Source organism: Cricetulus griseus, chromosome 6 (assembly GCF_003668045.3).
Source record: "Cricetulus griseus strain 17A/GY chromosome 6, alternate assembly CriGri-PICRH-1.0, whole genome shotgun sequence".
Classification (NCBI taxonomy): domain Eukaryota; kingdom Metazoa; phylum Chordata; class Mammalia; order Rodentia; family Cricetidae; genus Cricetulus; species Cricetulus griseus.
In genome coordinates, this window is record NC_048599.1 from 129405347 (window position 1) to 129421157 (window position 15811).

Consider the following 15811-nt stretch of genomic DNA (forward strand, 5'->3'; position numbering starts at 1 on the left):
ATAAGCCAGGAGTACTTTTATTCCTCAGTTTCAAAAGTTAAAGTGTCTGTTGTATAGAAAGTGTTACCAATATAGGCCATTCGGCTGTCCTCTCACCTCCCTCCTACTCTTAAGTACCTGCAGTTTGGTCCCTACAGATGAACAAATCCTTGAGGTTAGATCTTGTAATGGTGTAGATGGCTCTTTGATTTTAGGTTATATTAGGATTTTTTAAGGATTTGATTTTATCTAGGTTCCTTGCACATCACTAGCAAATTTAACTCTGTTTGACAAAAGTGTTATAGGAAAACATAGAAATGAAAATTACAGAGAGAGTAAAATATACTTCAGGAAATAACAGATCAATTTAATAGAAAGCATATATAGGTTCCCAGGAATACAAAGCAGCCACATGAACAGAAATAGCAAGAGTTAACCAAGGAAGTTTCGAACATTGTTAGTGAATGATGAGAAATACTGTAAGCCAAGGAATGACTAGGAAACACAAAATAGGAATCCAGAAAGACAAATGAGTGGCAGATGATAAACTACATCTATAGTCTTGTGGTCTACAGTATGTGCCACACCCATTTGTAGCCACAAAAACTCTCTGGAAACTATTCAAAGACAGTTCTGACCAACTTCAAACCTTTGAGCTTTCTCTTGGTGACTAATACTTGTTGCATTTTCCTGAGAACTTTTGTCATAACATCTTCATTTTTCTCTCAGTTTTGTATGTCGTCACTGTGTCCTTATAGGAAGGTAAGGGACTAATTTTACTTTTTGTTTTCACAAAAACCATATTGCATTCCCTTTTTGTAACAGATTCATGCCCAAGCACAAAATAGCCCACTTAAGGAGGATGCTCAGCCTTAATGGAAATGATGTTGCAGCCCTGTCCGTGATGCTTCCTTCCCAACCAGAGCAGAGGAATTCTAAGAAGTTCTTGGAGAATTTTAAATCAAAGTCTGAGGAACACCCTGGCCTTGATGCTGGACAAGAAACCCTGACCAACCCATCAATCAAGAAATCAGGCTTGGAGAAGTCCAGCCTGTCAGAAGATAACTCAGGCTGTCTTCCTGTGAGCAAAAATCTAGCTCTTGATCCCAGCAGCCTTTTTTGTGGAGCTGATGATCAGCAAAGACCCTTGCACATCGCATGGCCCCACAGGTGGTAAGTCAAGACTTGCCAGTTTACTGTTTTTCAAAATGGGCTTTGATGATGGACTTTCTAACATGCTGTCCTTGTAGATTTAGAAAAAGATCACTTGAATTTGCATTTACAGTCTCATATGCTGGTTAGTATACTAGTACAGCACTGCCCATAACTGTATATTAATTGTATTTTTACTTTATATGTGAATTATAGATAACATTTGTAATAACTTGTTTAACTAGTAATAGCAGCCAGACACATTTAGAAAATCAAATCTTATACAAGAAGTTTCAAAGTAGACAAATGGAATACCGTTATTCAGAGAGTGGTGAGTGTTAATCCATAATTAATTCACATATGGACATCAGTAAACCACAAAACTTTTAAAACAATAATTTCCATTCTTTATTCTTACTTTGACCAGTGTCAACTGGACAGCTTCATTTTACTTGTCATGGTGTATTAGTGCATGTGAAGCTGTCTATCTTCTGCCAAATGCCTTTGTATTATGCTAGACAAACTGTCTAGCTGAATTTCTTCTCATCACAGGAAAGTCAATGCAGCATATAATCCCACCAAATATAAACTTGTAAACCTAGTCCTGGCTTCTATAAATTAGGATTTAAGGAGGTAAAATGTCCTGATAATCTTCTGGTATTAGGCATGAATATTTTAATCTAGTTTTTATTCCTCCCAGTTAGTTTAATCTGCATGTGGCCTGATTAGAGTTGCTTCCCCTACAGATTATGGCCTCTTTATTGCAGCAGTGCTGGGCTGATCATTAGGTCCGATTGAGAGCAACTGTTTGCAGGTGAAGTAATAAGCACACACACCGGCAGGAAAGCGCCTTTGCCCAGGATTTGCCTCCAAGCACATTAAAACTCCGCAAGCTCTCCCAGTTGATCTGCAGCATCTGGTACCTAAAGGGATTTTGTCTTTGATTCTAAATGCATGAACCTGAAATTTAGGGGCTAAGCGTTGTTATGAGATACGGTTTGGGGCTTTTTTGTTCACCAACACCCTTCCAGCATCTTGTTGTACTCAGAATGTCACAAGATTCAGTATTCTCTCATGTGATTTGAGATGCAGTGAGTCGGGAGGAAATGAACCCTATTTGAAGGTAAAATACCCATTCTCATTTACTGCCCTTTGAAAACCTCCCTTATTCCATTAAGCTTTGCTTCTCTCTGAGTGAATAGTTATTGCAAGAAAGTCAATTCTAAAAAGTTTTGTTCTGGATTTTCATAAAAATGTTAAATAATTTGGAGACTGTGGGTACAAAACAACAATGTACAGGCAAGATTGAAAACCATGTTATTCAATACTTTGCACAAAATTAGACAGAGCTATGTTAATAAAATTAACAATATTAAATTGAATAATTCCCTCTCTTCCTTTGTATATTTTTGCTTTAATTTAATTTAATTGCCTAAAGTTAGTTGCTTAAAGAGATGCAGCATGATGTTTGTGCACATTCTTATTGTTAAAGCTAAATTATTTTTAATTTGGAGAAGAGGGGAAAAAAGCCACATCAGCAAGAGTAAATGCCAAAATATAAAAGTAACACATTCATCCTTACGGGTAATATAGTAGAACATTGGAAACTTGGAGGTTGCCAGACACATAGCTAACATTAGGGCTAATTTTGAAAATCTAGCGTGCAGTCAATTTTACTGATGCCTGGGGACATACAAGGTAGAAGCTGACAAGAGAACTAATTTTGTTTGGGTTATTTACTGCTATGCATCATCCACGGGTTCCCGCCTGACACACAGCTATATGAAGGGGATATTATCACACACTAAAAATTTATGTTGACATTCGATATTTGTTCAATATGTCAGCAGTATTACTTTCATAATCAAAAGAGTAAGAAAAAGAAAAAAGAAAAGCACTTTATGCTCATATAGATATATCTTTTTAATAACAGTCTATAAGGTTAATATAGTTTACCTTTGAGAGTATACAATGAAAACAAGCAGGGTTAGGAGGGGAAATGACAGAAAGCATCAACCCGAGCTGTTTGTTTGCCATTACCTACGCGAGCCATGTCAGCTCTCTGGCCCGCGTCTGATAGCTATTTGTTGTACAGAGAGCACAGCATAAAAAAATATCAAACTCTTAATACTATTGTGTGCCCATAACCATCTGTCACTGCTAGCCTGGAGATGAGAGGAAGATTAGGAGGAATAAACACTGAGCCGCCGAGCATTGGTAAAGCCTTCGGGCAAAAAACTCTTGTGGGGACATCAAAGACATTCTAATTCCGAGGCAGTCAAGGATTACAGTGTGTAACCTGTGCTGACAACAGATAAATGACTGGCAATATTGTGCCAGAGCTGTTGGGTCCTGCATGGAGTACTGATGATGATGATGATGATGTTATCTTGCAGAATGGACTCTGCTGGGATAATTTTATGATAAAACACTTTTTTCAAATGCCACTGGGTCTAGGCAGACATTTACTAGCTACAGGGGTAGCAATCAGTTTCTTCAAAATTTACTGTTCTAAGCCCATTAGAGTTCCGGCACAGCAAGACTCTTCAATGAAAAGCTAAAATGCCTATGTTTTCTTTAGGAGAATATATGCAAATGTTGGGAGCTGAATTCCTACCCTTTAGTGGTAGGTGCTTTATCATCTGATTTATGTAAATTTGCTCATAAAAATCCAGTTTATTTTTAATTGGTGAATATGAATTAGAAAATTAAGACTGGTTCAGCATTCATCCCCAGCTTCAAGCACACATTCATTTAGACTTCCAGTTGTATGGCTGGAAATCCCATCATTGACCTATCACTATGAATTGTGTTCTGAAGGAAAGCAAGATTTCACTGGAAATGAGCAGGGCTGTCTGGGTCTCACATGCAGCCCTGTTCGTTCACATCTCCATGCTTAGGCTTACTGTGCCCTTGTCTGCACCTGAGCCACTTTTATTCCTGGGTTTCTTCTGAGTAGCTGTGGGAAGCTCTGCTGTCTGTTGCATTTTTGATTGGCCATGCACATCTTCCAGAGAGGTGTTTCAGTACAGAATATACATAAAGGAGAAGTGGACAGGAGAGATAGAACTACCATAGACATGTCATAAGAAATATGCATGAAATCATGCAGTTGGAGTAGCTACCTGGGATGAAGTGATGGTGATCTCACTGTGTTTCTTCCATGAATGGTCTCAAACAGTGTTAGCCTCTAACATATCTTGTACTAAGTCAACCAAATGTAGAACCTCCTTGGGAGAATATGTATCAAAATCAAAAGTGACATTTTTAGAAGATACATTCTGGCTTTGTATCTGTATTAAAATGTCTGCAAGGTTTGCCCCTCTTTAGTCTTTCTGGATTGAGATTGTCAAGGATTATAGTGTACAACCTGTGCTGACAGTAGATAAATAACTGACAGTATTTTAGCAGAGTTTCTGGGTTCTCTCCAGAACAATTTGTTTTCACCTTTCTACCCAGTCTTTAATGTCTTGTTATAAACATCCTTAGTATGGCACAGCTAATAGAAATGGCTTAGAGAAAGACCTGTGAAAAACACTGTGTTTGACAATGCTTGTTTTTTAAAGCTGTTTCTTTGCAAATAGTACAGCATCATACCAGCTTCCAACCTGTATGTGAATATTTCTATATCATAATCTGAACAAAGACATACTGCTAGATGGAGAGTCAAAACAAATTTAGAACATAGTGAAAGCTCACACTTGTCCAGGCCCCTGTTCTCTAACTCACACTTAAAATTAGTGGGCCGGTGAGATGGTTCAGGGGAGAAAGCTCTTCACCCAAGTGCTCTCCCCAAAACCCATAAATGTGGTAGGAGAACCACTTCCACAGGGTTGTCCTCAGTCCTCTAGACATCCAGGTGCTTGCCCTCACATGCATGCATGTGCCTGCACTCACACAAGTGCACACACCCTAACGATAACAACGTTTTACAAAATTGGTAAGACACCAAAGGCTTTTGTTTAGATTATAGCTAGAAGTATTTACTGTTTTAGACCTGAAGTGGAAAAATAAATCTAAATTACATTTTTTTCCCTTTTTTGTTGGTTTGTTTTCAAAAGGCTGGTCCACCTTCCTCTGCCTCTTGAATGTTGGGGTTAAGACATGTTCCACTATACCTAGCTCACATTGTCATTTTAAATAAAAGAACACATTGACAAGTACATGCTAACACAAATCATGTTTCCTGAAAAATAAAGTTTCCAAAATAAAAAATACTGATGAAGAAAGGCATGAAGTCACTACGTCTCTGTAGCGGTTGCAGTGTGTTGTTTGGGTAGAAGACTATGAACAATACTCTGCCTTGTGAAGGTATCGCTTTAAAAAGAGTGTCATAGGGGTTGTATGCATATTGTAGATGCTCTTCTTTGAGACTGTATCAGAACTTGACAGGAAGGCTTTTTAAAGGTGAGTTGCACTGTGGAGTCTGGAGCCACCACGATGCATTATCCATAGTCTGTTCCTTGCAGATTTTCTGGCATGTGTATGTATAAGTTACGTGGAAAGCAGAGGCTCACCGGAATAATGAGGGTCTGCGGCACATTGACATGATCCATCATGTGATTTTGAGATGTCACTATGAATCTCATAAGAAACATGCTTGAGTTTTTAGAAAGCTGTTGGGCTCGTAGTATAGGTACCGTTTCACCAGAATTCTATTGGTCATTTAAAATCTTGAATTTATTATAAAAACATAAATGTGAATTGTTTTCTTTAAAGTGAGTTTCACATTGTTTGTATTTGAAAATATTTGCCATACTCAAGTCCGATTAGCTTTGATGTGTCTAGAATTCATTCAGGTAAAGTGTTTCCTAAAGAAAGTAGCTATTTCATCTGAGAAGTCAAACATTCATACAAATATTCATCCGAAAGATAGTCATTATATCTTAATTTGCTGGAAGTTATTTTATATACATTTCCAATTGTATCACAGAAAATACTAAAAGATAATTATTAGAATAATTCAGTAAATAATATAAGCAATTTTTATTATATCCCCAAGCACATTCTTAAATGAAGCAAATGTGTTTTTGTTTTGTTTTGTTTCCTTTTGCTGCAAAGGCAGATGGTGAAAACTAGGATGCCGCTAATTCAGTGTGCTTCCACTGCCCTGAATTGTGCTCAGGCACAGCCGCTTTTATTGCATAAGAGCATGTGTCACACAGTAAAAAAAGTCAAATTATATCTTAGAATTATTGTCAAAAATATCTTGATCTTAAAAAGTCCTTGAAAGGAAGGGACTTACATGTGAAACAAGCTTGTTCCCTAACTTGAACTAATAAAAAAAAAAAAAAAAAAAAAAAATTCTCAGGAAAAAAAAAAGTCCTTGAAAGGGAAAGCACTCTTGGGAATTCACAAACTATCATTTCAAACCACTGTGTGATCATTGCCACTAGCCATTAGAATTGGTTAATTTTTCATTCTTGTGAACTAAATTTTCTGCCTCTGAATTGTAAGATACTGTATTATATTTTATTGTATTCTAATTACAATATTTGTCTTAGTAGTTGACAGAAAATAAGTCTTTGTCACATATGAGAAAACTCAGACCAAACAGAATTAAGTGGTTAGGAAAACATAGGCTAGACAGCTGTGATAAAACTCCTGAGTATCCCATTTGTAGTAGTTTTCTGGTTGAGAAAGAAAAGTTGGGGTGGGTGTGTTAAGGAGCTTGAAATTATTAGAGTGGTTAGAGTTAAAGGTTTCCCAATTGAGCCTCTGAGGTACCTTAACAGTTAAGGGGTCTTACCACCAAATCTGACTACCCAAGTTCCATCCCCAGAGCCCACATGGTAGAAGGAAAGATCCAACTCCCACAAGTTATCTTCTGGCCTCCATATTTGCACCAGGGCTTGTGAACACATGCACAAACACACATAAAAATGATAAACGTAAACATTTTTAAAGTTCCCCCATTACCTCTTTATTTGGACCGTGGGATAACTGTCAATCGGAGTGTTTCATTCCAAGTATATTGACTTTCATGGTCTATCTGGCATTTGCAGCAGTTTCCATAATAGTGATCAGTTGATTCATGCAAAGTTGATTACAATTAAGGGTATGAGTTTATAAAGGACAAACCTTAGTCATCAGGGTATGAAATGTTCTTAGGTGACTAACTGAATAAGCATTAACCCCATCTAACATTGAAAGGATTGACATCCATATCTTTACCAGCTTTGATGACCCCTAACTAAAATAACTGATGCAAAATTAGAAACCTATGCATTAATACTTGGTAGTAAAATAAATTACTCTGATTTGTTTCTTGACTCTGAAGTTTAAAACCCAACTTTGTAAGCCAAGTTGATGCCTACCTCTGAAAGGGCATATGTTAGATGGCTGGATAAGGCCTTGCCTTGGTTTCTCTTCACTAAAAAACTGGGGAGAGGGTTAGTTTTTTGCTTTTTTTTTTTTTTTTTTTTTTTTTTTGGTCCTTGCTTTAGAAAATTCTTGCAGGTCTATACTGTCCTTACATAAGAGTCAGAAGCCCAAGTGCTGGAAATCAGAGATAAGCATTCTGTGTTCAGTTTCAGTGTTAAATAGAAATCTCTTCCCAAATGAAAAATGGCCTCACAGAACACTAATTCTGGGGACAGTGGTCATGTGGGTGGCCATATGCTCTCCAGCACACTTGGCTGCAGCCTTTTTGCATTGAGTGGAATCTGGTTTCTTCTAACCTCTAAACAGAGGTGATTCCACAGATGCTCTCTAGTGCCCTCAGCTATTCTCAGAGCTCGAAGACAGCAACCTGTTTTGTGTTTATCAATCAGCCGATCATAGCTCACATGAATAAGGTTCGGGCTGATTATAGCCATTCCCAATCAATAAATTTTGTTAAGATTTATCATTTCCTAGAGTTTTTTGGGGGGAGGGGGCTTTGATTATTTGTTTGACCTATCCATAAAGAATTTCAAATTTGCATAATTTAAAAAAAACATAGAAAAGTCTCTCAAGAACTTTTATTAGACATTTGAGCATAGATAATAACATAAAACTACTGTGTAGTAGTGTATCAACTAATAATTTGGCACTGCTAGATGATTGTATGACACTGTTATATGGTATAGCATAAGTGGTAGGAAATAGAACTAAAATTCATACCCCCAAAATAAGCCCTGCCATCTACTACAGTCTGTTTGCTGACTATTTCCCAGACTACATCATTATGTAGTATAAGCAAAGTTGATACAATTCAAGGTTGTCTTTGCTTTTTGGAGTATGCTTGACTTTTTTACACTTGATGTCAGCATAAACAACTTTTACCTGTCATCGTTATTATTTTGGTATCTTTATCATTAGAGTAACATCAGCTAAAGTTCCTGTTGCCCTTTCCTTGCTTAATGTGGTTAAAACTTCATTCATTTCACAGACATATAGTTACTGCAAAGATGTTTGAATTTGACATGTCTGTGACAGACATAACTACAAAGACAGTGTCTCCCTTTGCCTCTCCCTGTGTCTTCTGTTGGTCAGACGCTTATATTATACTTTAATTATCATGGCATATGAGGAGTGGAGGAGTTAGTAGATGGCTCACTGGTGTGTGGGGGTGGGTAAATGGATGAGTGTGTAGCTGAATAGAATTACTTTCCTTCTAGTGATCTTTGAATTTCCTTGACTGTGAGATGGTTCCATGACAATTACATTGTGCAGTTCCATGTACTATACAGACAGACATGGAATGGAACATCATACTTTGCACATGCCTCTTCACCATGTGCATCATGTTTTAAATAATGTCATTTATTTATGTTAAGTGTCAGGCCCTCTGGGGTAGAGACATGGACTTTGACGTGAATGTGAGGTTGTTTCAGTAGCATGAACCCAGAGTGAATGACATGGGAGGATGTCATAGTGATAGTGATAACATTTAGAGTCACTGGTTGGTAGTCAGCTGTCACCTGTTCATGCAGTAGGGAAGAACAACTATGGAAACATAAGTGGAATCAGTGTCCAAACCACAGTGGAGGTGGCTGTGGGATCAGTGTTGCTTTCAGAAGGCCTGTGGTTTCCTGGTCCAAATCTTTTTTATAAAATATTGCAGAAGTTGTAAATAAAAGTTCTTCATGAGTTTCCAAAAATTGAACCACTCATTGTAACACTTGGGAAGAGAGTCTCAAAATGCTTAAAAAACCAAAGTAACTTCTCAGTTGTCACTGTAGAATGCCTTCTACCTACTTCTTCACCATAATCCACGTGCTATTACTAGAAACATCCACTAAAATCACTTTTTAAACTCCTACTAAAATCCAAGTAAAAAGGATCCTGGGGCTTTTATAGGTTATGCAGACTGAGGCTCAGTGACCAGTCTCTCTTTTTCCTTACTCAGGTACACTGAATATTTCCCAGGTAGAACATTAAAAGTTATTTAAGGTTTCCCCCCTTGTATTGTCTTTGTTGACTGTGCAACTAATTAGCTATTTCAGTGCTATTCATTTTAGCATCATTTGTTGGTTAAACAAAAGAAGAAAATTCACTCAGAGAGGCAGATGTGAGAGAGTTTTGCTTGGTTAGGGAGTGCCTCACAGTGCCCATCTCTTGTTGAAGGAAATGATGTGTACAATCTTCTTCAAAAGCTTGTCTTTCTATGCTGTCCTTTTTCATTAATTTAGATATGTTTCTAAGATGATGAATGATGTTACTTCTAATTATGGTTACATGCAGTTAATTTCCTTCCTTTTTTCCTTTGCTTGGAGTGAAAGGCAGTTTCCTCCCAATGAGTGCAGGGGCGCTCTGGTTACTAGGAAGGGAGGATACTGATGGAGCTGATTTTTCTGTTGCCTTAGCAACACATTTATTTATCAGGGGTTGAAATGACATGAGTTAATATAGCTCGTACCTGCTGATCGGCAAACTCCCCTATTTCAGCTGCAGTTGACAATTAAGTCCTGGACAGCTACAGCCAGGGGTTAATGTTCCTCATTAGGAGAACTGGGTCATTACTGGGAAATCAAGGCAGTTAAGGCAGCATGGGTAAAATACAAAATTCAGCATCTAGAAGAGTGAGGCTCTTTTATGTTAATTAACCTTATATTCCTAGGTTTAAAAAAAATCTTACTTGAGCATGTCAGTGGATCAATTAATTGAAAAAGAGTTAGTATACTTTACTCTGAGTTGTCTTCATTTCCTTTGCAAGGATTTCATTATTTTATGGAAAATTCTTATGTCTATATGATGAGTAAAAAGGGTATTAAAATTAAGAAGGAAATCATCATGGAAATCAGTTTTGCCACAAGGGAATGAGCAAATAAAAGCCTTGGAAATGAAAATAAATAAGCTTTGCTAATACCTCACCTAAGGAGCCACATGTAAGCCTGTAAGACCTAGGGTGTTTAGAGGGACTTCTCTTCTTTATTAAGGAGTTACATAGTTATTTGACCTTCAGAAACAGAAACTTTGGGGAAGTGATTCTGGTGATTTGAAGCATTCTTCTTGAAGAAATCTGAATAGCAGTTAAACAGTAGCATTTAGTTCATAAGTGACTTTTTAAGTACTAGCAAAATGAGATACACTGGTTGGAAATTTTTATTAAACTGTGTGAGGGGGTGTGTTTCCACTTGGTATGTTCATAAATAATGTATCAAGACCCTTCTTAAAGCTTTATTTTCTTATTTCTTTAAAGAGCCTAAAAGTGGGATGTTTTACAGAGTAGAAAAAGATTTATTGTGCAGAATCCTGTTCCATCTTCATTATTCTGCTGCCTTCACTGAAACCTCCTCTTGCCAACTCTTTCTCTTCTGAGACTTAGTGAACACAGACAAAAGAAAAAGGGTCTGTCTAGTCTTTGTTTTCTAAAGAACTAGCATTCTCAACGCTAAACCAAAGTCACATGCTATAAATTCTTTTTAAGATAGAAACCATTGACTCAGCCTTACAGATTTGATGTAGAATTCTACTGTGGTTTTTGAGATTATTTTTCACCTGTCAAGAGTCATTTTCTTCTTACAGTAAAGTCTTCAGGTACTTCCTTAGGAAACAGTACTCAGTAAACCCCTGTTGGTGTTGCATAGATTGTCACTTATCCTTGGGTTAGCATGAAATGTTAGTATTGCATACATTGTTGCTCATCATCAGGTTGGCATGCCATGGTAGCTCTAAGTAGCACTCTGAAAGCTGCTTCTTTTGAAACAATGTACCCAAGATTAGCTGTGATCTTCACAGCTGGGACCAGTCCTTGGTTTCAACAAGAGTATCTCCAGAGAATGGTGCTCTAGAAGAGAACACAAAAGGAAGACTGCAGATGTTCCCCAAGTTACTTTCTTTTTTTCTTGTGAAGACTCTTGAACCACAAGACACTTGTTCCCCAAGTTACTTTCTTTTTTTCTTGTGAAGACTCTTGGACCACATTTCTGGCCTCTATTTGATGTGACTGCCTAATTGAATCTTAGCATTTAGTCAGAATGATGAAGCCACTTCTAAGCCTAGATGATAGAAAATATCCCAAGTCTTCTCTTGTGTTATTCTTCCCTTCCAGCTAGACATAGATGGCACTTGTTGGCATTGCCTCCCTTAGCTTGGAACCTTGGATAACCCCATACAGCAAGACTGTTTGTCAAATCTCTACCAGCCTGGTTATTAAAAAGGATTTTATACCTGTTCAAACCATGTAATTTGTGAAGCTACCTCAGGTGGCTTAGTTATCATAGTCACCCGAAGTAGCCAGGATATGTTATGAAGATTTTGGCTGCAGTGGGCCAATGAAGATGCTATTTAGTGAGGTAGGCAACAGGGAAGATCAGATTTAAAAAGTTTCATTTGCACCTATTTATTTAGAGAGATGTTTTAAGCCTGTAAATGAATATGTCCAGTAGCAAGTAGATGCTCAAGTTTCATTTAGATGAGAGAATAAGGACTGAAGATGGCAACCTGGGGGTTACCAGTGGGATATATACAATTTATTTAGAGAATTTTTAATATGTTAGATTTTAAATTTAAATTTTAGCTTTCTGGTTATAAACATTGAATTTTTCCTAAGTCTGTGGGCATCAGTTGTGCCCTGCTTCAAGTTTTAGCAGAGTATGGTCTCCATCTTAGCTCTGGTTGTGATTGTCATCAGCATCGTGCCTGAAGACAGGTCATCTACTCTATAACTTCAGGGTTTTTTCTTTAGAGGAGGGGGATAATGTTGTGCTATAGGATTGAAGATGGTATATGAAAATGAGCCATTACACACAGTTCTTGGATGGGGTAGAAACCCTATTAACCAGCATTAACTATTTTTATTAGTGAATTAAGTAGCTTACACAGGATTGTTGTTCCTACCCACTATCTAATCTAATATTGGTTAAAATCCATTTTTCTTAACTTTCTAGAATAAGAAAAGAAATGATACAGCTAAATAAAGTTATCTTTTTTTGTCTCCATTTTCAGCCTACCAAAACAAGTACATACTGTGCAAAAAAAAAAAAAATGGAATTAAACTACAGAACAAACACTTCTAAGTGACTGCCTTGTAAATGAAGTCTATAAAAGGCTACCAAATGTCGCTTCTTATTGTATGACTGTTAGAGTATTACTAAACCTGGATGGAAGGGTTTTTTTTTTTAACCTTTTACATCAAGCACTCACACTGCAAATATCACAAATTATTTCCATTTTAACAAGATGGATGCTGTGAGCTTTTCAGTAATAATGGTGGTGCCTAGATAGCAAGAAAATAAATCACATGATTTAAAGATGGCCTGGTGGCCTGAAGAGACATTAACTGAAGACACATACAGCCACTACCACAAGGAGCTCTCATTTAACCCAAGTTGGAATAATGTATTGGGCAGGATGTAAGAAAAGGGTGGGAATGTGTATTGGCTAGTTTTATGTCAACTTGATACAAGCTAGAGTCATCAGAGAGGTGGGAGCCTCAATTGAGAAAATGCCTTCATATGATCCAGGGGTAGGCAAACCTGTAGGATATTCTCTTAAGTATCAATTTATGGAGAAGGGCCCAGCCCATTGCTGGTGGTTCCACACCTTGGCTGGAGGCTGGGTTCTATAAGAAAGCATGCTGAAAAGGGCAATAAGCAGTACTCCTCCATGGCCTCTGTATCAGCCCCTGCCTCCAGGTTCTTCTTGCCCTGTTTGAGTTCCTGTCCTGACATCCTTGATGATGAACAGTGATATGGAAGTATATGCCAAATAAACCCTTTCCTCCCTAAGTTGCTTTGGTCATTCATTGCGTTTCATCACAACAATAGAGCATTGGCTAAGACAGGATGTATATTCTATACTGTGGTAGCAATGTAAACTAGTATGGCCATCATGGAAATCGGGATAAAAGTTCCTTGAAAATGTAATGGTTTAATTCAACAATCTCATTCCTGAGGGTGAGTCCAAAGAAAATCAAATTATCCTATTTATGATGTCTACAATATGGAATTAACCTAACTGACTGATGGATAAGAAAATGGAGTATTCGTACTCCATGGAAAACAATTTAGCAATAAAAAAGAACAGATCCTGACATTTGTGACATCATGGATAAACCTGAAGGATAGTGTATTAAGGAAAGAAAGTCAGACATAGAGAAAAGTATCTCATCATCCATTCATATGTAGACTCTAAAACAGTGGTGGGTTCTAAACATGCCAGTGTTATAAATTGTACTTACAACTTGTGAGAGCAGTTCCAGAGGACTAATAGTGGAGAAAGCCACCTGATTCTGGCAGCACCATCCCGGAATGTAAGGGTCTGGACTGAGTAAAAAGGAGGTTTGCCTTCTCTTGTGCTGCTTCTTGGTGCCCTGAGGTAAGCAGCCTACTCCACCAGCTTCCCAATGCTGGGAGATTCTGCATTGCCTCAAGCCCATAGGGGGGCAAAATAACCCTTTCCTTCCTCACATTGCTAGTGTGTGATGTACGTTGTAGCCCCTCAGAGGCTGACTGATGGGTTGTTGAAGCATGGAGTAGGTGAGTAGGTAGCAGAGGGGAATGTGTTCCAGACAGCCTATCTCACACAAGATCACGTTAGGATGCATGCTTTGTTAATTCAGTGTGAACATTCCATGCTCTTGGCCAGTAGCTCTGAGGTAATACATCTGCATATTGAACTTCAGCCTTTCAGAATGATGTGCATTTTACAGCCCATGTATGCAATGAAAGCATGCAGAGCTAGCTGTCAGTTGAAAACTGATGAACAAAACACAAGAAAAAGGAAAAAATTTATAACTTTAACAGTAAGAATATAGTTTGAAATGTATGACCTGGTAAAGGTATTTCCAGCCTATATACTTGATAATAATAAATGGTTTCATGTGTAACATGGTATGAATAGGTCCTGTGACCAAGTATCAAAGGCTTGGTGCCCAGTGTTGGAGGCACCAAAGAGCCCTAAGAAGTTTAGCCTAGTGGGAGCTCCTTAGGTTGGTTCTCACGTGCACTGAAAGGAAATTATGAGACCTCAGGCCCAAAAGCTCTTCTTCATGCCTTGTGTGTGAATGGTTCCAGTACATATGTCTTGCTATTGCTAGCCAGTAAATGGTTCAAAGTTTAGGTTCACTTGAGAGCCCAGAACTATAAGCTGAATTACTCTGTTCTTTGCTATAAGATTACTGCCTCTGCTATTATATTGAAGTAAAAAGAAGTTAGTATTTTAATAGGATATAATTTACCTGGTTCATGCTGGGTGGTGGTGGCATACGCCTTTAATCCCAGCATTAAGGAGCCAGAGGTGGGTGGATCTCTGTGAGTTGAAGGTCGGCTTGGTCTACAGAGAAAGTTCCAGGACAGGCAGAGATACACACAGAGAAACTCTCGAAAAAGCAAACAAACAAAAAAACCACAAATAATTACCTAGTTCATATATACAATCAAATTCTCCATTGTATTTTAGAATATTTCATCCACTTGTTGTATTTTAGAATTCTTCATCAACTCAGAATGAATCGTATTGCCCTGTACTTTACCTGCTCCTAGAAAGTCATATTTGCATATAACTCTTTAGAATAACTTTCTCTGAAAATTGGATATGAATTGTTTCATATGGTCTTTTTACCTATGATGGTGTTTTTTGAGGCTCATAAGTATCAACTGATGGAGTGATTTTTGCCTCTTCTTTCTACTGGTGAAGTGATTTTGGCTATGTAGATATCACTTATTACCACCTATTACCATGTGACAGATATTTCTACTATTTTGGAATACTGACTAATTCTCAAGAGGACATTTGTATAGAAATATTTGTGTGAACATGTTTTTTCATTCTTCTGGGGTAGATACATAGGCAGAAATGAGGCTAACTGGATTGATAAAATTATGTTTCACTTTTTTTTTTTTTAACCTTGAACTCACATGTAGCAGAGAATTAAAAGAAATGACCTTGAACATCTGAGCCTCATTCCTGCACCTTTTGAGTGTTTGGGTTACAAACATAAACCATTATACCCAGTGTATAGAGCATTGGGGATCCAACCCAAGGCTTTGTGTGTGTAAGACAAGTGCTATACCAAGTGAGCTACATCCCTACCCATTTCTTTTTTTTTTTTTTTAAAGAAATATGCAGGTCCCTTGTAAGAACAGTACCTATCAGCCAGTTCTTCCTTTTAAGATTCATTCAGAAAGAAAAGAAGATTGGCTATTCATTGAGCCTCTTTTTAAAAAGCCAGGCCTTTTATTAAGTGCTGCATAGTCAACTCTTTGTTTGACACTGTAATTGGAATGAAATTCAGTCTGGACATTTAAAGTCT

General features: G+C 37.6%; 1 protein-coding gene across 23 annotated transcripts in view; it reads left to right on the forward strand.

Moving 5' to 3' along the window:
* Gtdc1 (glycosyltransferase like domain containing 1) overlaps positions 1-15811 on the forward strand; it is a 329610-nt gene that overhangs the window by 270978 nt on the left and 42821 nt on the right. For all 23 annotated transcript variants that reach the window (XR_004770443.1, XM_035446166.1, XM_035446163.1 and 20 more), the window contains one exon: positions 805-1152. Coding sequence is in view for 22 of the 23 variants with exons in the window: in XM_035446166.1 (XP_035302057.1) it covers positions 805-1152 (348 nt within the window). In the remaining variant the exon portion in view is untranslated. The remainder of the gene's footprint in view (positions 1-804; positions 1153-15811) is intronic.